Below are 22,649 nucleotides of genomic sequence, written 5' to 3'. Positions count from 1 at the left end.
AACCAAAACAAAAAGTGGCAAATGTTGGAGAGGTTGTGGAGAAAAAGGAACCCTCATACACTGTTGGTGGGAATGCAAACTGGTGCAGCCACTATGGAAAACAGTATGGAGATTGCTCAAAAAATTAAAAATAGAGATACCATATGACCCAGCCATCCGACTATTGGGTATCTATCCTAAGAACCTGAAATCAGCAATTGCAAAAGTCCCATGCACCCCTATGTTCACCGCAGCATTATGCACAATAGCCAAGATGTGGAAGCAACCTAAGTGCCCATCAATTGATGATTGAATAAAGAAGATATGGTATATATACAATGGACTACTACTCAGCCATAAAAAAAGGATAAAATCGTCCCATTCACAATAACGGGGATGGACCTTGAGGGTATTGTGTTAAGTGAAATAAGCCAGATAGAGAAAGACCAACTCTGTATGACTCCACTCACAGGTGGAAGTTAAACATATAGACAAAGAGAACTGATTGGTGGTTACCAGGGGAAAGGGGGGGTGGGGGAGGGCACAAAGGGTGAAGTGGTGCACCTACAACAGGACTAACAATAATGTACAACTGAAATTTCACAAGGTTGTAAACTATCATAATCTTAATAAAAAGTTAAAAAAAAAAACTGCTTTGGCCCTTAGCCGGTGATGCAGTGCAAGTGTGAAAGCAGTCCCAAACTTTCCTTCTGGGTGTTTCCTGCTGCTTTTCTGCAGCCTGATACTTAATAGGCACTTAATTAACACTCGTTGAATGAACAGTGAAGAAATAAATGCCCAAAGGACATGCTGCATTTGGCTTTGAGCATGGAGGTATATCCTGGCGCCCTTGAGAACTGCTGCTCAGGGCAGCAGATGCTTATTGAGCATCATCTCTGCAACGGGCAGTGGAGTTCTTGAGCCAGATTGCCCCTGTTCCTGAGGATCTTTTCTTTATCCCTAGAATTCAGTCTCCCAGAGCTTTATATGTTTGAGGGGAATCCATAAACTTTCAGATGATTTGTGTCCACAAATATACAACATATTTGTTTGTTAGGGATTTGTTACAGGTGAGGGAGAGTATTCATAGTTTTTAGGAGTGCATGAATTCGTGTATATGTGCGTTTTTATGGGTAGAAAAGAGAAGCTCTATAATTTTTATCAAATTATCAAAGGGCTGTGACTGAAAGACAATTAAGAACCCTGGGCCTGGCTTATCTTGCAGCTCCATGGCTATAGGCAAATACAAACCCAGCAGCCCCAGCAGAACAGCAAGTCCTTTGATAAAGCATTTGCTTTTTGCTTTACATTCTGTGCCAGTCGAGCAGACATCCTGCTTGCTATAGTGTGAGCATTTGTGTGAGAGCTCTCACACCTGCTCTCCCCAGTAGTCTTTGTAGGAAGATATATACTAAGTGCCAAATATTTACTGATCACAGTGGGATCAGAAAGAAGAATAAGACATCAGTCACTCCTCAGAAAGAAGAGACAATTCTATGAAGAGTTCCAGTTCCTTTGGCATATGTAAATCACAATCTAAGACTATACAAGAGCTCCTAGAGCCTGTTGTGCAATCATAATGCAACATCATTGCCAGGTGAATTGTATGGACACAGTTGCAACAGAGGACATTCAGCGGATGCAGTGACTGTTAGGTCAGGTGTCGGGGGCTTTATGGAGAAGTAACATGGGAACTCTGGCTGAGACATCAATGGATACCTTTTTGTTCCAATCTCACCAGAACTCTCAACAGCATCTTTGAAAGCATTTCTTTCTTAAAATACTTTCTTTTCTCTTTTGATTTCTATGACAGCTCTCTCTCTTTTGGCTTCCTTCCCACTTTTCTGGCTCTTCTGTTGGCTTCTTCTCCTCCACCTTATATTAAATATGCATGTTCCCCTAAAATCCCTTCCCCAGTGGCCTCATCCTTTCCTGAACCATAATATTTCAGTGCTGATCACCCTCAAGTCTCGATTTCCAGCCCAGAGCTCTCAGACCCCAGTTTTGTGTCATACACAGTATGTCTGCTTGACTTCATAGGCATCTCAAACTTGATATGTCCACAATCCAACTGTTAACTTCTCTTCATTCATTCCATCCCAGTTCAGTAAGTGGAGCCATCTTTTACTCAAGCCCACAACATCTAACCTATCCTTGATTTTTCCATCTTTCCCCCACATCCAGTCCATCACTGAGTTCTGTCCATTTTGTCTCTAAAATATGACAATTCTTTTCATTTATTGCCCTCCTCACTGCCCCAACTGTGGTCCCAGCCACTTATTCTCTCACCTGTGCTATAGCTTTACCCCGTGGGCTCTGCAGTAGCTCCTAGTGGTCTCCCAAATACCTTTATTGCTCCCTTCCATCAAATCAGTCCCCCACCTGGCAGCCAAAATGATGTTTTTATAAGGGAAAGCAGATCATTTTGTTTTCACACTTTAAAATGTTCGAAGTCCCCTCATTGTATGTATCCATGCTTCGTTTCTTGGAATACAGATGCTGCATGCTGTTGTCGCTGCCCCCTTCTGCAGCCCCCCCGTGAACCACAGTCACCTCACTCTCTGGGCTGCAGCCATACAGGCCTCCCTTCTGTCCATTAACTGTGCCCAGAACGCTCCTGCTTTACAGCCTTAGTTCAGGCTCTTCTTCCCAAACTCTTGGCATGGCTGGCTCCTTCACAAAGTTTAAGTCTTCTCAGATTCACTGACGTCTCCTCGGTGGGCCCTTCCCCAACCATTCTAAATGGCTGTGTATGTACCCTTCTCCCCAGACAATATTCTTTATCTTAGCACCCAGTTTGTTTCTTCCTTGGAATGCAGTGTTTAAAATTTATTAATCTACTCATCGTATGTCTCCCTAGCTCCCTCGTACCCCAGTCCAGATTCCTAGCTACCTGACGGCAAGGCCTTCATCTACTGCTGACCCCAGGGCTCACAGAATGTCAACATTCGATCAATATTTGAATGGAATGAATGAATCTGAGATCATAATGGAGAAAACAGAACAGAGATAACACTATCATGTTCCAGGCCAGTGAAAGTTTATGAGCAAAAGCAGTGTCAGAAAAGCCCAGTGCTTGTAGGGCAGTGAATCTTTATCCCCTGGTCAGGACAGAAGAACATCTAATGTCGTCATATCACGTATTCAGAAATAAGTTTGGAGAGGAAGGTCTAGGCATAGCCTAAACACGAAGCTAGGGGTTTTGGACTTTGTCCTGTAAGCATTTGTGTCCCATTGAACGTTTTAGTAAGGCAGTAAAACGAGTAAGATTAACCTAGCCCTGGCGGGCAGTGCTAGTTCTTATGTTAATTATACTGTATCATAATTGCTGGATGCTTCTCTCCTTCCCCACCAGACTGTTACCTCCTCCAGGACAGGCACCATGTCTGAATCACCTATGACATCCCAACTCAGAGCAAGGTGGTTGGTACATAAGAAGCATGCAATGAATATGTTTTGAATGGGTGAATTAATTAATTAATAAACTTTGGGGGAGCAGTATGCTGTCATAGCTTAGATGTGCCTTCTCTGAACCACCCTTTTCTCTGGGGGCATCAGAATAGAGGTGAAACTAAGCAACTAAGCACATGGCAATGCCGTTGTTGCTGAAGTCCCTCCCACAGCAGCTGGGTGGTAGACATGGTCTTGTCTCTTGACTAGAGTAACCTCGTGAGGGAAGTCTGAGAGAGGGTTACCAACAGATGTGCTGCCTGACTCTGATAGTGTCATGCACTGCAGTGATTAATACATACAGCAAACGTTTTCTTGCCAAAGCTTAGTTGATTCAATCTAAATATTCTTTCAGAGAGGTCTCCTTAATTATAATCACATGGTATAAATATAAGAAGAAAGAATGTCAATTATCACTTTGTATAATAACAGTGTTAGTCTTCATGCACATAAATTATAAGTAAGTTTACCTATTTAAAAGCAAGAAAAGTGCTCAGTTTTGCAATTTAAAACTTTTGAATATGCCACATTTAAAAATTATGTCATTACAACCGACAGAAGTTAGTAATCACCACTAAAATGCATTTTCTTGAATAGTTGATGAACTACTTATAGTGAAATTCTTTAAAAAATCATTTGAAAGGACAAAATTTAAAGGCACCTATGCTATATTTATTTTCACACATTCCAGGCTCAATCCAATGTGCCTTGAATACCTGTTACGTGGCAGATATCATGAAACCTTCTAGAGTGGCACTGGCCGAAATGGCAACTCCTAGTCACGCGTGGAAGTTTAAATTTAAATTTTAGTTAATTGAAATTAAATAAAATAAAATTTTCAGCTCCTCAGTCTGACTAGCCACATTTCAAGTGCTCCATAGCCACTTGTGGCTAGCAGCTACTGTATTGAAAAGAGCAGAGTAGAACATCTCCATCATGACAGAAAATTCTATTGGACAGCATTGCTCTAAAGAAAAGAATTAAATATGACCCATCATAAGCACCACAGTCAAAGTATCAAGAGCTACTGACACATGTCTAGGATTTATTTTTAGAGCAGATATCTTTGCCCACATTGATGAAAACCTTTAAAAGTGTCCTTATTCCCAGTAGACAGTAATCCTCTTCAGCGCTAAACCAAACTATAGGCACTGAATGAGAGATGAGGCCTTACCCTTGTCAGGTCCTTATCTGTTTGAGCTAGTTGTATATTTTGTTATTTTGTTTTAAGCCAACTGTAATGTAGTTTTCAAAAATGACATTTTGAAAGCAAACAACGTCAAGGAATTAGCTTAAACCTGAGCTCATCCTTTATGTTCTAATCTACTGGCTTTCAGTTCCTCTGTCTATAAAAGTAATAACTCATAACAGTTTTGGCTGAGTTCCTGTGCCCCTTCACTGGACCCAGGATTTGAAGACTCTAAGTGAGTAGGAGAGCTCATCATAAAGTGTCTGACAGTGTGTACATCAGAGGGGTTACTGGATAAAGATGCAGTCTTGGTCCATCTGCTCCGGATATTTTATCGCATTCTTATTCTCTTGCAGATCACCTACAAAGCAGTCAGTTCCTTTGACCCAGAAATAGATTTATCCAATCAAAGTGGAAGAGTTTCAAAACTGGGAAATGAAACCCATTTTCTATTTTTTGGACTGTATCCGGGAACCACATACTCCTTTACCATCCGAGCTAGCACAGCTAAGGGTTTTGGACCTCCAGCAACAAATCAGTTCACCACCAAAATATCAGGTATATTGTGTATTCATGAATTATGTCTTTTATCAGAAGTAGCATGTTTGTTCTTTTTATTCCCATTGTCAAGTATCCAAAGTTCACCCAAACTTAGATTAATTTGTATTCAAATTAATATTTTGGGGTTTCTGAAAATCAGACTCAATGGAATTAAAGTACTACAAACATTTATAATTTGGGAGCTTAAGATCATCCTGTGTCATAAAGCAGCCACTGTTTAACAGTTTGCATTGGAGGACTTGGACAGGAGCAGAAGGTTCTGTTCTATACACTCTTAGCCACTTGACCGTCCCAAGTTACCAGAGTAGCAGTGTTGGACAGATCTCTGTAATGAGCCATGAATGACTGAGTGGTCAGCAGAAAGACAGCAGTATATGGAGTCCACTTCCAGAAGGATCAGCCTTCCTTGGTATTTAGTAGTTTCACCATTAGTAGTTTCAAGTCCTGAAGAGAGAGGTGACAATAGAGGGGTGGCACCAGGCACTCATGGCCTCTAGCTTTTTGCTTGTAGAGACTCAATTATGCCATCCAACAAAAGACATAGTTTGAGAAATATTTCTGGGCATGTGCAGCTGAGCAGAACATGTCTGTGCTTGAGCCTAGAGGAAATGGAGTTGCCATCTGGTGTGGGATATGTAACAGCAGGAAACACAGTTCCAGGGATGTCTTCTTTTCTCATTTTTCCCCTTGGATGTGAGGGGGGAGATGTTGAGTTTAACTGTTTTGGCTGGGGGTAGGTGAGCAGGGCGTGGGGAAGTGTTGAGTTTGACTGTTTTGGTTGGGGTAGGTGAGCAGGAAGTGGGGAAGTGTTGAGTTTGTTTTGGTTGGGGTAGGTGAGCAGGAAGTGGGGAAGTGTTGAGTTTGACTGTTTTGGCTGGGGTAGGTGAACAGGGCATGGGGAAGTGTTGAGTTTGACTGTTTTGGCTGGGGGTAGGTAAGCAGGAGGCAGGAAGGGGCTCAGTCTTTTAATGTCAGTGTTTACTAAATAATATTTAGCCTGATTTTTATATTGTTGTCCCTTACTCCTAGTTTCGTAGAAGTTTTTGTTTAGAATTTTTGTTTAGAATTGAAGGATGGGAAGTACTCACAACTAGAGTACTGTAAGCATTCTACTAGGTTTTGAGGGAGGGAAGTTTGAAATGATTTAAGCAATTATAACATGGGAAAATTTTTTATTCTGTGAAGATTTTATTTATAAGCACAAACTTGACTTGAAGTTTAATATACTCTTGATATTTGATATAAAGCATTAGGTTTTAAGAACAATATGGAGAGTTGGGAAAGAGGAAAAAATCCTTGGGAGATAGAAAAATTAGAGGTTAGGAAAATGACACAAGTTGTACAGATGAGTGAGTAGAAAGACCACTGGACCTAGAATCAGAAAATCTGGGTTCTAGTCATAATTTTACTGTGTACTTCCTCTCTGATGTTGATCAGGTGAATTTATCCCTGGGTATGAACTAAGATGATATTATCTGGTGCATAAATTTATCATGGAGATTTAAAGAGAAATTGTGTACCAATGTGTATACCTTCAAGCTCTTTTTTAGGTAATTTTCCCCTACGGAAACCATATTTCAAAGATTAATATTTTAAAGAGGGTATTCTTTTAGAAAAAAATAATTTATTTTTACCATCTTCATTCGATAAAAATTCTGGTTGATTTGAGTCACTGTTAGTCCCCCCAAGGTCATACAGTTCGATCGAAAAGCAAAGACAGCTGACATTTTAGTTAGCCTAAGAAGGGTCATCAAGAAAAACTATTTGATTTTTTTTTAAGATTTTATTTTTCTCCCAAAGCCCCCCAGTACATAGTTGTGTATTTTTTAGTTGTGGGTCCTTCCAGTTGTGGCATGTGGGATGCCGTCTCAGAATGGCTTGATGAGTGGTGCCATGTCCGCACCCAGGATTTGAACCGGTGAAACCCTGGGCCACCAAAGCAGAGCGTGCGAACTTAACCATTCGGCCACGGGGCCGGCCCCACTATTTGATTTTTATATTGAAAAAAATTTTATAGTTTGTAGGTCCCTATCTTGTACTTTCATGGACCTCAGATAGAGAACTACTCTCTGTACAAAATGTAATTCTATATTATGAATTGGAGTTAATTTTTAATAGAATTGGAGTTAATTTTTAATGCTGAGAAAATCTAACAATTAGAACTGAGATATAGCCCATGTCTTTACATAAAAGCATTTTATATGTAAGAGATTTTAAAGACCTGTATTTACAAGAAGTGATCTCTAGCATTCTCATCAGATACCTGTCTATACCTATGGATCTTAAAGAAAGACCATGTGCCCTCCCTTATCACAGCCTGCATGAGATGAATTCTCCTGTCGTGGTGAAGACAGAATTACCAAAGAGCTCAGCTGTTGTCTTCTCTTGATAAGACTTAACAATCTAGTGAATGAAGAATGAGAGGAAGTGGCCCTGGAAATAGCATTCACATTGGGAAGAGAACTGACATTTATAGAATTATATTTGCCTGTCTTTCTTTATCTGTTATCTCTTTGAATTCTCATAATAGCCCTAGAGGATATTTTCCTATTTTGAAAGATAAGTAAACTGAAATTACAGAGATAATTAATGTGCCGAAGGTCTGATGCTGGTTAAAACAAAACAGCAAAAAGTCAAACCCAAGAAGTAACCCTTTCTTACTTCAATTCCCATGTCTTCTCCACTCTCATGCTTTCTCTGAGAGCCCACAAGTGGGCACTAATTTCAGTGAGCCTCTCTGGCTCCAAAGGTCCTCTTCCAATCCCCAGATGGATCTTTGCTGCACGAGAAACCTTGGCTTAGATGGAAGAAGCGTAAAGTTCAGTTTTATGATCCTAGTAATTATTTCTTAAATATGCATTTGAAGTAAATGTTTTCTTGAAGAAAAGCATATGTACAGAAAAGTTCACAGCTTATAAGTGTACAGCTGAATGAATTTTCACAAACTGACTGCAGCCATTTAGTGAGACTCCAAATTGAGAAACAGAGTATTACTAACACTTCACAAGCTCCCCTCATGCCCTCTGCCAACTTAAACACAGGATCAAAGAAGTCAGCACATCCTGGTTTTAGCAGTTGTCCTGATATTCTGTGTAGGACGTATACAGAAAGGCTCTTCATGGTTGGTTGATAGCTGCAATTTAAGCTAAGGGTACTGTGTTCTTAATGTTCTTTGTAAATGAAAGTAAAAAGAAAACTAAAAGGATAAACCAGATATAATGAGTCTCCCGTCTTTTGCATTTCCCCCAGCACCCTCTATGCCGGCTTATGAACTTGAGACCCCTTTGAATCAAACTGACAATACAGTGACGGTCATGCTGAAACCTGCGCACAGCCGAGGCGCACCTGTCAGGTATGGAGCAGGGAAGGGGTGGGCTGGCCCTAGAGAGAGAAAAAGTAAAATCAAGCTGATTAATTTCTCAAATGTGTTTTCCAGAGATTTGCTACCAACCTCAGTCAGCATGTAAACTCATATCTTTATTAACTCTAATTAAAAGAAATGAGTGAGGAAAAGGGAAGTGCTTTGATGTGGAGTGATCAAGTGTTGTGTAAAGAGTTTGATTCTGATGGAAGTGGGTTGTTCTTTGAAGATAAGAACAAAAGCTCCAGTCTTTTGAGAGGTGGCTTTACTTTTAAAAGGTAATTGCTGCTGCAATTTAGTTCCCAAGGGCAGATGACATTTTATCCTGAGCTCTATTCTTTAAATGGACCTTTGGGAGCTTTTTTGTTTACCTGGGTTTTTTAATCAGTTAACTTTAGTAAATCGGCTAATTTCTCAATTGACTATGTACTATATAATTATTTTTTAAAAAGAAACAGATTATTGGAAAGATCACTGTGAAGTCTTCATTCAAACAGATTTAAGTTTATTACTGGCATGTAGGCCCCATTTCTCATTCCATGATAATTTATATAGCTAAGAAATTACAAAGTGTAACTTTTACAGTGAATGAATAAAATAAATTTATTCTTCCTAGGTAGGAGCAAAGGAATGCCTGACTACCGCTTGAGTATGAACTTGTCATAAACTCATTAATCTATATAAATGAAATTTCTACCTGTTTCAGAGGGATTTAGATATTTTGTATTATCAGAATGGGTTTTCTTCAAAATAATCTATTATTTTGAATAGTGTACTCCAAGGAAACATTTACATTCACGTTAAGGCAACATAGGGTTTGTTTCCATGTTCCTTTGTAGAATTTTATTTCATTAACCTTTTAAAACCTGGCTCTGTTTGATCACGTTTTCACAACAATATCGTAGGGAGATTGTTTGGATTTCTTTCTATTTGATAAGATGTAGACATATCTCAGTTCATAGAATCAGGAGTAAAAACAGAACAATATAAGTTGACAGTAAAGTCAAATTAGAGTGGAATCACAGAAACTTTTACTTGAAAATCTACAAAACTTTATGCAACAATTTTTAGTTTACTCTATTGACTTATTTAACATAGTAGCTCATGTAAGAGATTTAGGATTGCCGTTCATAGGTGCAGTTTGTGAGAACACTATGAAATATACAAAAGTCTATTCCAAATTTCAGATATTATTGCTGCTAAAAAAGTGATGCCACTGACACTCCGCAGGCACCTTGGGTTGATTTGTGCAGTGCTGAGGGGTTGCACTAACCCGGATGACCCATGGCACATGCTCCTTAGATGGCTGTCCAAGACTCAAGTGTACCTGTGGCTGAGGGTCAGACTTTTTCCACTCCAGAAAGCTGAATTATCATTAAATGAAAATTGACTCTCTGACAATGGCCTTGGGAGCATCATTTTTTTCTGACCAATTTCACAGTTGCCCAGACTCAGCAATAATGGGCCGTTGGGATGGGAGTCAGTGTTCTACTGTAGAAACATTATGATACAATGAAAGGGTAAAGGTCAGGCAGTTTCAATGCCTCCAGACAGAAGGAAGTGAAATCCTAACCTTTCTCCAACATAGCCAGTTATGCCTTTTTCTACTTTATTCTTATATAAACTCCTTTTATACATTTTCTATTCCTGTCCTGTTGCATCTTTCTTTCAAACCCTTTCAGTCAGATTTCCATCCATGTTTTTGTATGGATGTTTCCAAGTCTTAAGTTTTCAAATAATATTCCTTTGGGCAATCTGTGTTAGCCGTTATCTCTTTAAGGTGTTACTTGCATTTCAAACTACTGTTTGCATTTTCTATCATAGGCCCTGCTAAGGCATTATTTTGTTGTCTACTTCTACACATCTCCAGTTGTTTTTGAAGACTTTGGAGCCTTACTAGCTAGTTAATTGTAGATATCCTCAGGCTTTCTATTCTTATAGCTGAAAAAATACAGATTCAAATACTTCTCAGAGTGTCCAAAATAGATAGCTTTCACCACAGGTTTTCCATCATTTTATCAGGCCCAGCTCTCTCACTCTGCTAAGATTTCAGTTTGTATTGTCACATCTTCTTTCACAGTTATCGTAATGCCCTAATTTCCAGTTCAGCACTGCTCTGCTTTGATTAATCATCATCTTGTTATTGGCTAAATGTTCCTCAAATTTGCCAGGGTCATTTGCATTCTGCCTCCAATAGACCTTCTTCCACAATGTTAGCATCTTGAAATTAATAAATTTACTGTGTTCATCATCTGAATCTAAGGCTGGAATCAGGATCACTTCTCGTGGGACACTGTTCAGTAAGCATTTGAGGGAAATCCACTACAGATAACCCTTTACTGGAAGGGTGCTTGTCTTAAATGGGTTAGTTTTATTGGCACAAATTTGAGAGCGGGAATTATCTCAACCTCACCTGTCAAAGGATTTCTTTTTTTTTTTTGCAGAAAAGTGAATCTTCTGTTCAAAGGATTTGTTATTATAGTACAACATAACGGGACTGATTATCTATTGAGTAGATGGAGGACCGATGTATCTAGAAAGACTATTTTGGAAAAAATGTCCATAATAGTCTCAAAATAAATGGAGTATTGAAAAATTCCAATTTTATTTTATGTTTAGAGAAATAAGAACTCTGATTAGGAAATCATAGAGACCTAAAATATAAAGCCATAATGTAGATTAGAAGATTTGAACACATCTGCAAAATGCACATGTAATCAGACTGCAATAGAAGAAAGCTGTTCTCAAATGATAAGATAAATACTAGAAGAAAGAGGGGAAATAGAAGAGAACATCTGTTTGCCTCCCTGGATTTTGCACAGTATTATGTGTTCAAAAATACTGTCATTGTGTGATTTCCAAAACCCATTCTTTCAATGGATTTGATTTTTCTTTAATCCATATTCACTGGTGTTGAAAATTCAGTCGTACTTCATGTGTGCACTTCACTAAGTAAGGTGGTTGTGTATTGATTCCACTACAAACACTCAGCTTAGTTAATGCAGATTCTTGAAATTGCACTGAACTTTCAATGTAAATGATTGTTGTCTTTTTATTGATCAACACATCAGCTCTGTCACATAAAATTATTTAGATCCTGAGGTGGCCAGGAAGAACACGAATTCCATCATTCCATCCAGTAAACTAGCACCTAGGATAGAATTTTAATGTCTGTGTATGGAGTCAATTTTTTTTCTTTAGTAAGACAGGGAAAAGCTTAATTTTCTTTTACTCATTTAGAATCACCTCATTTCTCTCTCTCCTCCTCTCCACTGTTCATTCCATACAGACACAATCCAACAGAGAATATCCTTGTAATTTGCCGGTAAAAGAGCAGTACTCTAAATAATGAGTTTTACACAAACTGTTGTGCTTTGCTTGCACAGTGAAAATTCTCTGTGGTTTTACTCTTGCATATGTGTATATATGTATATAAATATAACCTACTGTGTGCAATATCCCGCGTTCATGATGTTTTATAACTTCTAATGGTCTAGGCTTCAGACTAAGTCACATTTTTGAGCCTTAGGTGATAGTCTTTTTAAATGACTCTCATTTTTGTTCGTTAGGCATTGTTCATAAATGTTTTGGAGCTATATGTCTTCTTAATTAAAACTCAGTACTTGAGTATGTTAATTAATTAAACATTCTGATATTCATTTCAGTGCAATATTAAAAGATTACCAAATCATCCTTTGATTCATTCATTCAGGAGAAACTATTGAGTGGGGAAAACATCTGTTATGGTTGTCTATTGTGGGGATGGGAGGTGGGCAGTAATCACATCAAGACCAAAATGTCAAACCGGTGCCTAAGCATGTGAATGCAATTTTAATTTACAGCAGCCACTTTGTTCTTCTATTTGTAGCCCTAATTATGTTAATGCTCTACTCTTCTTGTCATTGGCAACTTACTATACTGTGGTTGTCTTCACAATTGAATGCTTCCTTAACAGTTATATTTAAAAAGCAGTTTGTGAATAGTTTCTGTTGCTGAGAGTCAGGGCCAATCTTAAAGCAAATAGAGACTTCACGACATTATGAATGGGGAAGAGATGAGGGCGTAAGGAATGGAAGAAATATTTTGCCTTGCTTTTTTTAATGATGTGTCTTAGGTGAAGTGAGATTTCAAATGAGATAGGAAATATTTCCTGTTAGTAGAGAGCAAGCATAAATTCTTTATTCATCCAAAACACTTCTGATTTTTTTAAAAAAAGACTTGTATCATAAAACAACTTTAGTTTCATATATAAATCAAGAATTTATTTTTATGTAATATGTCCAAATTTTTATTATATTGATCTTGCCTTGAATTCATTATCGTGATAGACTACAGATGTGTGCTATTCTCACTTATTCCTCTGTCATTTTTTCCTTTGCTGCTTTGCCTTATGTAGGTAATTAGGAAAATGTGTACAGTGGAGATATTAAAGCCTTGTTGTTAACTTCTAATATTTCCTGATTTACTCAAGCTACTCATCAAATAACAAAGATAGAAAATTACAAATGTATTAAAGGATACTATTTTTTCTCATTATCAAGCTCTTTGTCCTTTGAAAACTCATTCTGTGTTCTTAGAACAAGGTGAAGGACAAGTTTTCAGTCCCTTGAGGATAAATAAGCAGTAAAGTAATTGTACTTATTTTAAGAAAATTTGTTACGCTTCCTAAAAATGTTTGTTTTGATCCTGGAGTTATACAGAAAATGAGACTGATTCTCCTCGTGGGCCATCAGCCTCACTCATGTCCCCAGCTGGTTGGCACACGGCAGTTTTTGTGAAAGGGACTCAGCATGACAGTCTCAGGGAACCTGTGAAAACTGCCACCTCAGATGGAACAAAGAGATCTTTTGACAGTAAAAGCAAGGAAAGAGGTCATTATTATTATCGAAGGTAGGAGATAATTGTGCATTTTGTTTTAAGAAGTTTCCTAGCTTAGGAATTACAGTTGTTGGCATATAATTGATTATGGTTTAGAAGTTTGATATTTTGAAGTATGGACCAGGTTTGTTTTTTGTTGTTTTTTGTTAAGGTGGCAGCAATCCATTTGATTGCCTGCCATCTATAAGTCCAAGAAAAGACATTTCACTCCATTAATGCTAGCTTCTTGGACTTCTCATTCTCTTCTCCTTTGTGCAGGGAGCCTTTGAGATGTCAGCATTGTAGGGTTCCTGTGATAATTAAATGTGGTCATATTTTTTAAAAGACTTTAAGCCATACTTCGCACATACTAAAAGCTGCACATGTTTGTTCTTGCTGTGGTGCTCTCCAAACCATATCAGTAGGTGGTTTCTGTTAGTTCTTTTCATAAGACTAGCCCTCGTCCTCTAACTTTTCCTTTGTGTGTTTCATTTTATTCAAACCTGTTATCACAAAATATCTAATTTTACATAAAAAATAAATTAGCGATTTAACAATTTTCTCTATCAATAAAATCATAATTTTTCTATAAATTCTGATATCTCTGCTGCATTTTAAAATTTGATTGCATCTCGCTACCTGTTTGTTTATGATTTGCATGTTTTTAGAAATTAATATTATAAATAGGTAATGAACTTTCCCCTGGCCCCACTTCTGTAGTATGACAAGTCTTAAGGAAAGTCAGATGTTTCCCTGTTGACCCCTGAATCATTAGCTAATTATGGTCAAAACACTTAACAATAAAACAAAAGGAAACTGATCTTGTGTTTATAACCATGCTAAAAGTAAAGTTCACCACATGACAGCCCGTGAAGTGACAGTGAGGCATGGAACACGTGTGGCTCAGTGAAGTCTGTGTTCTATTTGACTGTGAAGAATCTGATCCTTCCACTTTCTTAAGAAAGATATTTGTGATTCAAATGCCATTTTATGATTATGTTAGAATCAAATCCCCAGATTCTAAAAATTATCCTTTTAATCAGAATACTTTTGCCCAAGAGTTTGATCCTGGCTCAGAGGAGCCAGTTAAATAGCGATTTGGAAGTATTGATTATTATTATTTTTTCATAAGTTGAACCAAATTAAATTTTATTTATGTTTCAAAAGACACCTAAAAAAAGCAAAAAGACAAGCAACAAACTGGGAGAAGATATTTGTTAACTGACAAAATATTTGTATTGAGAACATATGTAAAGAACATGTTCAAATCAATAGAAAATACAGCAGAAAAAATGGCTAAAAATTATGAACAGATATATCACAGACGAGACCAAAAAACATGAAGAGATATGATAGATGACTCATTATTTTCTTTTTAATTTGAGTTCATAATAGTTTACATCACTGTGAAGTTTCAGTTGTACATTATTTCTTGTGTGTCCCCACATAGGTCCCCTTCACCCCCTGTGCCCACCACTTACCCCCCTTCCCCTGGTAACCACTGAACTGTTTTCTTCATCCATGTGCTTGTTCATATTCCACATATGAGATAAATCATCTGATGTTTGTCTTTCCCGTCTGGCTTATTTCACTAAGCTTAATTCCCTCTAGGTCTTTCCATGTTGTTACAAATGGGATGAATTTGTCTTTTTTTCTGGCTGAGTAGTATTCCTTTGTATATATATATACCACCTCTTCTTTATCCAATCATCAGTCGTTGGGCACTCAGATAGTCTCTATGTCTTGGCTATTGTGAATAGTGCTGCGACGAACATATGTTACTTAGGATTGTTGATTTCAAGTTATTTGGGTAGATACCCAGTAGTGTGATAGCTGGGTCATAAGGTAGTTCTATTTTTAGTTTTTTGAGGAATCTCCATACTGTTTTCCATAGTGGATGTACCAGTTTGCATTCCCACCAACAGTGCATGAGGGTTCCCTTCTTTCTACATCCTCTGCAGGACTTGTTATTTTTAGTCTTAGTGATTATAGCCACTTTAACATGCATAAGGTGATATCTTAGTGTAATTTTGATTTCCATTTCCCTAATGATTAGTGATGTTGAACATCTTTTCATGTGTTTATTGGCCATCTGTATATCTTCTTTGGAAAAATGTCTGTTCATATCCTCTGCCCGTGTTTTGATCGGGCTGTTTGTTTTCTTGTTGTTCAGTTGTGTGAGCTCCTTATATTTTATGGAGATTAATCCCTTATCGGATATATGATTTGCAAAAATTTTCTCCCAATTAGTGGATCATCTTTTGGTTTTGATCCTAGTTTCTTTTGCCTTGCAGAAGCTCTTTAGTCTGATGAACTCCCATTTGTTTATTTTTTTCTTTTGATTCCCTTGTCTGAGAAGAGATCGTATTCAAAAAGATCCTTTAAAGTTCAATGTCAAAGAGTGTACTACTTATATCATCTTCCAGGAGTTTTATGGTTTCAGGACTAGCCTTCAAGTCTTTGATCCATTTTGAGTTTATTTTTGTGTATGGCGTGAGATAATGGTCTACTTTCATTCTTTTGCATGTAGCTGTCCAGTTTTCCCAACACCATTTATTGAAGAGACTGTCTTTTCTCCATTGTATGTTCTTGGCACCTTTGTCTAAGATTAGCTGTCCATACACATGCAGTTTTATTACTGGGCTTTCAGTTCTATTCCATTGATCTGTGTGCCTGTTTTTGTACCAGTACCATGCTGTTTTGTTCACTATGGCTTTGTAGTACATTTTGAAGTCAGGGATTGTGATGCCTCCAGCTTTGTTCTTGTTTCTCAGCATTCCTTTAGCAATTTGGGGTCTTTGGTTGCCCCATATGAATTTTAGGATTCTTTGCTCTATTTCTGTGAAGAATGTCATTGGGATTCTGATTGGGATTGCATTGAATCTGTAGGTTGCTTTAGGTAGTATGGACATTTTAACTATGTTTATTCTTCTAATCCATGTGCATGGAATCTCTTTCCATCTCTTTATGCCATCATCTATTTCTTTCAATAATGTCTTAGAGTTTTCATTGTATATGTCCATCACCTCCTTAGTTAAATTTATTTCTAGATACTTTATTCTTTTTTGTGTGTGATTGTAAATGGAATTATATTCTTGAGTTCTCTTTCTGTAAGTTCGTTATTAGAGTACAGAAATGTGACTTATTTTTGTAAGGCGATTTTGTACCATGCAACTTTACTGTAGTTGTTAATTATTTCTAATAGTTTTCCGATGGATTCTTTAGGGTTTTCTCTATATAAGATCATGTCGTCTGCAAACAGTGAGAGGTTCACTTCTTCACTTCCTATTTGGATTCCTTTTATTCCTTTCTCTTGCCTAATTGCTCTGGACAAAACCTCCAGCACTGTGTTGAATAAGAATGGTGATAGTGAGTATCCTTGTCTTGTTCCTGTTCTCAGAGGGATGGCGTTCAGTTTTTCCCCATTGAGGATGATGTTGGCTCTAGGTTTGTCATATATGGCCTTTATTATGTTGAGGTAATTTCCTTCTATCCCAATGTTGTTAAGAGTTTTTATCATAAATGGCTATTGGATCTTGTCACATGTTTTCTCTGCATCTATTGAGATGATCATGTGGTTTTTATTCCTCAGTTGGTTAATGTGCTGTATCACGTTGATTGATTTGTGGGTGTTGAACCATCCCTGTGTCCCTGGAATAAGTCCCACTTGATCATGATATATGATCTTTTTGATTTATTGCTGTATTCGGGTTGCCAATATTTTGTTGAGGATTTTTGCACCTATATTCAGCAGTGATATTGGCCTGTAGTTTTCCGTTTTTGTCTTGTAATATTTTTTATTGTTTATTCACAAAAATGTTTGTCTCTTCATTTTCTTTTCTTGCTGAAATGCCAATATTATTTTGAGAAAGAAAAGACTATAGTGTACCCCATAATGCCAAGTTTACCTTAAGATCCAAATATTCTAAAATATAAATTTAAAGGTAGCTTGATTTTAAATTCACCTGTTATAAATTAATGTATAAGTTCCAGATCTAAACAATGCTGTGCTATAAATTAACTTAGAAACTACTGAATCTACCAATAATTAATAATCAAGATCATTATGACCTAAGATACAAGATAGCGTCAGGTGTCATGCATAGCTTTTAGCCAGGAGGAATCACTCTTTGCTCCTGTGGCATATTCTAAGGAGGAAACTATTCTAATATTCAAATAATTGCTCTGCTTTATGTGCCACATGCATTGTGGACCTAACTTTTAAAACGAGGCCCATGACATAGGGAAAGAACATACTCTTTGGAGTTAAACCTAGTTTTAAATCCTGTCTCTTTCATTGACTAACTAAGTGGCCATTACAAATGTGTTAACATCTCAGAGCCTCGGGTCCCTCATCTCTCCAGAACAAGGCCCATAGCATCTTCCCTCATGGAGTCATTGTTAGGTTACAGTTGTTCAGTACTCACTAGGTTCCAAGCACTGTGCTGAGCACGGGGGCACAGAGGAGCTTGTTATGGGTGCTCTTCTCCAGGGGTCAGCAGTCTAGACACAAGAGACTGACATGTCATATGGTCTCCAGTTGCAGGGATGAGCACTGGCACCAGGGTGCCTGAAGGGGAAGGGCTGTACATTAGCAGGTCAGGTGAGATTTCAGAGAGGAGCAGGCTGGAGCTGAGCAGCTGAATCTTGACAGGTGGATATTGTCAAGGGATGTATGTCATGGGGAGGTGTGCCGCAGGGAAGGTTAAGTATGTGGCAGGGAATAAATAATAAATGAGACAGAAAAGTTCCAAGAGGACAAGGAGGACTGCGTCAGTTGGCCTGATCTGAGAGTGAGAAGCGTGTTATAATTAGAGAGGCATGGAATGGAGGAAGCAGCAAGGGAGATAGGGGCTGGATTGGGCAACCTTAAGGTCCATGCCAAGGAGTGGAGATTTATCCTTTAGGCGGTGAGTAGCCATTTAAGTGATTTACGTAAAATGTAAGGAAGATTAGCCCAGCAGTGGAAGGTGGGTTAGCAGGGGCGGGGCATAGGAGAGGTGAAAGGAGTTGCAGGCAGAGGATGTGCTGGGCCTTCCGGGGGTTCCTTTTCATAGGGCCCAGTTAAGATATAACTAACCCTTACGGTGTGAAGGGAAAGGGTTTTGCAAATGCCAAATGTTAATTTTCATTAGAGACAGGATCTAGAGGAATCAAAACATCTAGCCTTTTTAGAATAAAGAAGAGAATGTGTTGGCTAATCAAAATGATTGGTGGTATTAACTGTTTAAAACATTGTTAAAGTGAATACTAGAACACCAGAATTTGAAAACGTAGCTTGGCAATGCCTGTTTATTGGAAATCACTAATTGTATGAACATTTTTAAATCCCAGTTTTCATAAGCAGTAAATATGTGGCATACTCAGTCCCTCTTGCTCAGAAGAACTTTCCGGATCTTTCTCATTTTGTTTCTGTCTAACTTCCTTTAACTGCATCAGCCTGACCCCTTTACCCTGAGCCTCTGCTAGCTACTTTTATGATGATTATTATATGTATTGGGGTGTGTATGCAATGACCACTGAATGGATGTGGCAGTGTCTTTGCTTATTAAAAGCCAGAAGGCAAATACTTCTCCCAGTTCCAAAAGGAATGCCAGCAGTACGCTGAGTGGAAGATTGTGGCAGTTCTTGACTGGGCCAGGGAAGAACCAAGTTTCTGATCATACTTTTTCTCATTCTTGCTATGCCCAAAGGAACCCACGCTTGGCTTCTCTCTGAAAAGATAAATGTCTGAGATTGGAACTACAGATGACCTGAAAGCCCTGGAGTGTCATTTACAGTAGAGGCCATACGTTAAACATCACTGCCTCCCTAGCGGTGAGAGCAGGCACTGCTGTGTGTTTGTCCACCATTCTGACCAGCAGCCTCAAAGCCCTCCCTCAGGGTGAGAGAGGTAGACGTACGAGTTGATCTCACTTTCTATTGACAATAGAGAAAGTTACATGCTGTTTCTTTTCACCCATCTCTCTGGACCATCTGTAAATGCTACCAGAGGAATAATTTAAAAGTAGTCTCAATTATAAACCCACAGCACCAAAAGGTTGCAAATGCGTTGAGTTGAAAGGCATATTGCCTTAGTTACGAATCTCAAAGCTGCTATGCCATTTGCTCTCAGGAACTGCTGGGTCTTCCTAATGACAATGATTGATTCCAAAGAGTTTAAGGGTTGAATTTCTAGAGGTGTTCTGAGCTAAACTGAAAGCCTTTGGAGATAAGATCTTGGGAATTCTGAAAGAGACTAACTGACTTGACTATAGATGCGTCACTTTAACTTTTTTAAGGTGTTGAAACCACATCTATACATTAGAAAAGATTACAAGTTCTAAGAGGCTGAGTCACGTGTTGGGCAGAGAGTGAAAGCCAACCAGTGTGCTGCTTAGAGGCACGGACTTTCAGAGCCAAGAAGCAACCCGAGAGGATCTGACTTCTTTCCTCATGTTACAGTAGTACTTCTTGCTCCTATTTGGGAGGACACAGCCATATAATGAACTCTGTTTTATGTCATTCTCTTCAGCAGAATATTTTATTAAACAGCACTTATAACTGTATACAGTGTAATTGTATATAAAATATAATTGTGTCATGAAAATGCTGATTTGCCTACTGTTTCATCAAAAATTATTAAGTACTTTGTTATATTTTATGCCTGTGATGATTACCTATATTTGGTTTGCAGCTATGTAAGTAAATTAATACTCAATTTTTCAACCCGTTAGTCAATTATGGAGTGATGCTGGTTTTTTCGATGTTTCCATATCCCTTTTGAGTTGTTCTCTAACTGTGTCCCAGTTGTTTCACTTCTCTACTTTTACATAAAAAAGTGTTTTACTGTCCAGTGTCAGTATGAGTATTTTCTGTTCAATGAGAAGTGAGAAGAGCTCTCTGTAGTTATTAGCATCTAGTTAACATTCTTGCCCTTTATAATACTGCAGAAGGTTATGGGAAATTTTAGGGTTGACTTTTGACTATTGTTCATTCATTCTTCATTTGTTCACCAAATACCTATTCAAGTTCAAGTCACTGTGCTAGGATGGTGATCATGATGTACAGAAAAGTCGAGGGGACTCTAAGAGCATATGACAGAAAGAAGAAATCTCAACAAGGGAATCAGCATTTGTCATTTAAGCTGAAACCCAAAGGAGCCAGGAAGTAGGAAGGGGCCAATCGGGCTAGAATGTGAGTGTAGGTCCACCAAGGAGAGGAGCAACCTGTAGAAAAGTCTAGGATGGGAGAAAGTAAAGAGATGTAAACAGTAGTCATCCTTGTAAATATAATTAAAAACACCTTTCATAAATGAGGTTTGACCAGCACTCAGGAGTATTAGATTTATGTATTTAATGCTGACAGTGAGCATTTTCCCAGGTTAATCATTATATAAAATGTGTGTAAATGTAATATGAAATGAAAATGATCACAAAATGATTTTCATAATTTAGTTTCTGAATATCATTCAGTACCTCACACCTAATTAGGTGTGCAGTAAATATTTATTGAATTGAATCTCATTTTTTTCTTGTGAGCAGAAGTAATTATCACTGAAACTTTTATAGATAAGAAGCTAAGGGTCTAAAACCTCCTTTTAACTACGTGGACATATCAAGACCAGGAAGAGTTTTAAATTTGTATTTCCATCCCTAAATAAAAGTTAAATGCCATGAGCCTTTCATGTAGTGCAGAAGCATAAAAGAATACCCTACCTTTACCCTTGAATTAATCTGGTTTTTTTTTTTTTAATGAGAAGAGAAACTCAGAAAGACTACCTCAGGTAAGCCCCTGCTACAAACTCAGCTTCTGTCAGGAGGTCACTGTAATCTTGCAGGCCTGTCCTGACACCTGATGCCTGCTTCTCACCCCACCTTGTCTCCTTTCCTGTCCATCCCCCATTGCTGCCTAGTTCACACTCGTGCCTCTCTCAGTTCTTCAATCCCACTCCACACTGTGGCTGCAGGGGTCTTTCACTCTCCTGCTTGATAATCCATCAGTGTTTCGCCATTGCTCTCAGGATGTATCCAGACTTCGTCGTCTAATATGGAAGGTGCCCGTTATCTAGTCGGTCCCTGGCTCAGCTTCCCCTTCAAGCCATGCTGCAGCTGAAATCATGTGAATATACTATACACACGGTACTGAGAATGTGCCAGGTTGCATTTGATGCTTCCTTAACATGGAATCTTCTCTCTTCTTCCCTCTTCTGTCCCACCTCCTACCCCCAACACACACACACGATTGGACTATAGAAGGATTTTTGTTTGTTTGTTTGTTTGGTTTTTTTTCTTTTAAAGATTTTATTTTTTTTCCTTTTTCTCCCCAAAGCCCCCTGGTACATAGTTGTATATTCTTCGTTGTGGGTCCTTCTAGTTGTGGCATATGGGACGCTGCCTCAGCGTGGTTTTATGAGCAGTGCCATGTCCGCGCCCAGGATTCAAACCAACAAAACACTGGGCCACCTGCAGCGGAGCGCGCGAACTTAACCACTCGGCCACGGGGCCAGCCCCTATAGAAGGATTTTTAATAGGGCAAAGATATGATTGGATTTGCGTATTAGGTCAATCACTGGGGCAGGGACACAGAGGAAGTGAAGAGGCCCGTGCATCTTCTGGATGAAAAGTTAAGAAGTGAGTGTTCCAGAGGCTGGAGCCTTGGCCCCCATCAAACACAGGGGCTCTTGGGTGGGAGGAGGCTGATGAGTGCTCCTGTGGTGCGCTCTCTGAGTTCTCTCCAATGACTGAAGTCTTATGTAGAGTGATTGAAATCTGATCTTTCTATTGTAAATAATTTGTAGGACTTAATCCTTTAGAAAGGTGGCATCAGAAATTAAAAGAACGCTTGGCATGGACCAGAAGCCTTGTGTTTAGGCTGTATATTTACTGTTATGTGACCTTGGGCCATTCCTGTGAGCTCTGAGTCTCTCTTCAGTGCTAAAACTGGAGTCCAGTACGTGCCCTGCCTCTCTCACAGCGTTGTCATGAAGACTAATACAGGCGAAAGTTCTCTGTAAACTGAAGTGCTAAAAAAGGGTAAAACTATGATACCGGGATTTGCTTAACAAAACATGTTGACTAGATTGCTATTCAGTCTTCACTCCGTTTATTCCTTGCTTTTGGTAATATGCTTAAAATTTCTAATCCTTACTGTCCTTTAACTTTTATGCCAATAAACCGTGATTATCATTTAAATAGCATCTGTGTTCTAAAGATAACCCATATTTTGACAATAATTTTATGGAGGTTGTAAGAAATATGTTAGGTGTTAATA

General features: G+C 38.4%; 1 protein-coding gene across 8 annotated transcripts in view; it reads left to right on the top strand.

Moving 5' to 3' along the window:
• Positions 1 to 22,649, top strand: part of PTPRM (protein tyrosine phosphatase receptor type M) — a 779,977-nt gene that overhangs the window by 494,802 nt on the left and 262,526 nt on the right. For all 8 annotated transcript variants that reach the window (XM_044773425.2, XM_070513580.1, XM_044773424.2 and 5 more), the window contains exons 10-11: positions 4,975 to 5,176; positions 8,429 to 8,531. In XM_044773425.2, coding sequence (XP_044629360.2) covers positions 4,975 to 5,176; positions 8,429 to 8,531 — 305 coding nt within the window. The remainder of the gene's footprint in view (positions 1 to 4,974; positions 5,177 to 8,428; positions 8,532 to 22,649) is intronic.

This window comes from Equus asinus, chromosome 7 (assembly GCF_041296235.1).
Source record: "Equus asinus isolate D_3611 breed Donkey chromosome 7, EquAss-T2T_v2, whole genome shotgun sequence".
NCBI classification, from domain to species: domain Eukaryota; kingdom Metazoa; phylum Chordata; class Mammalia; order Perissodactyla; family Equidae; genus Equus; species Equus asinus.
The sequence above is the reverse complement of the archived record's forward strand: the minus strand, read 5'-3'. Positions and strand labels throughout refer to the sequence as shown.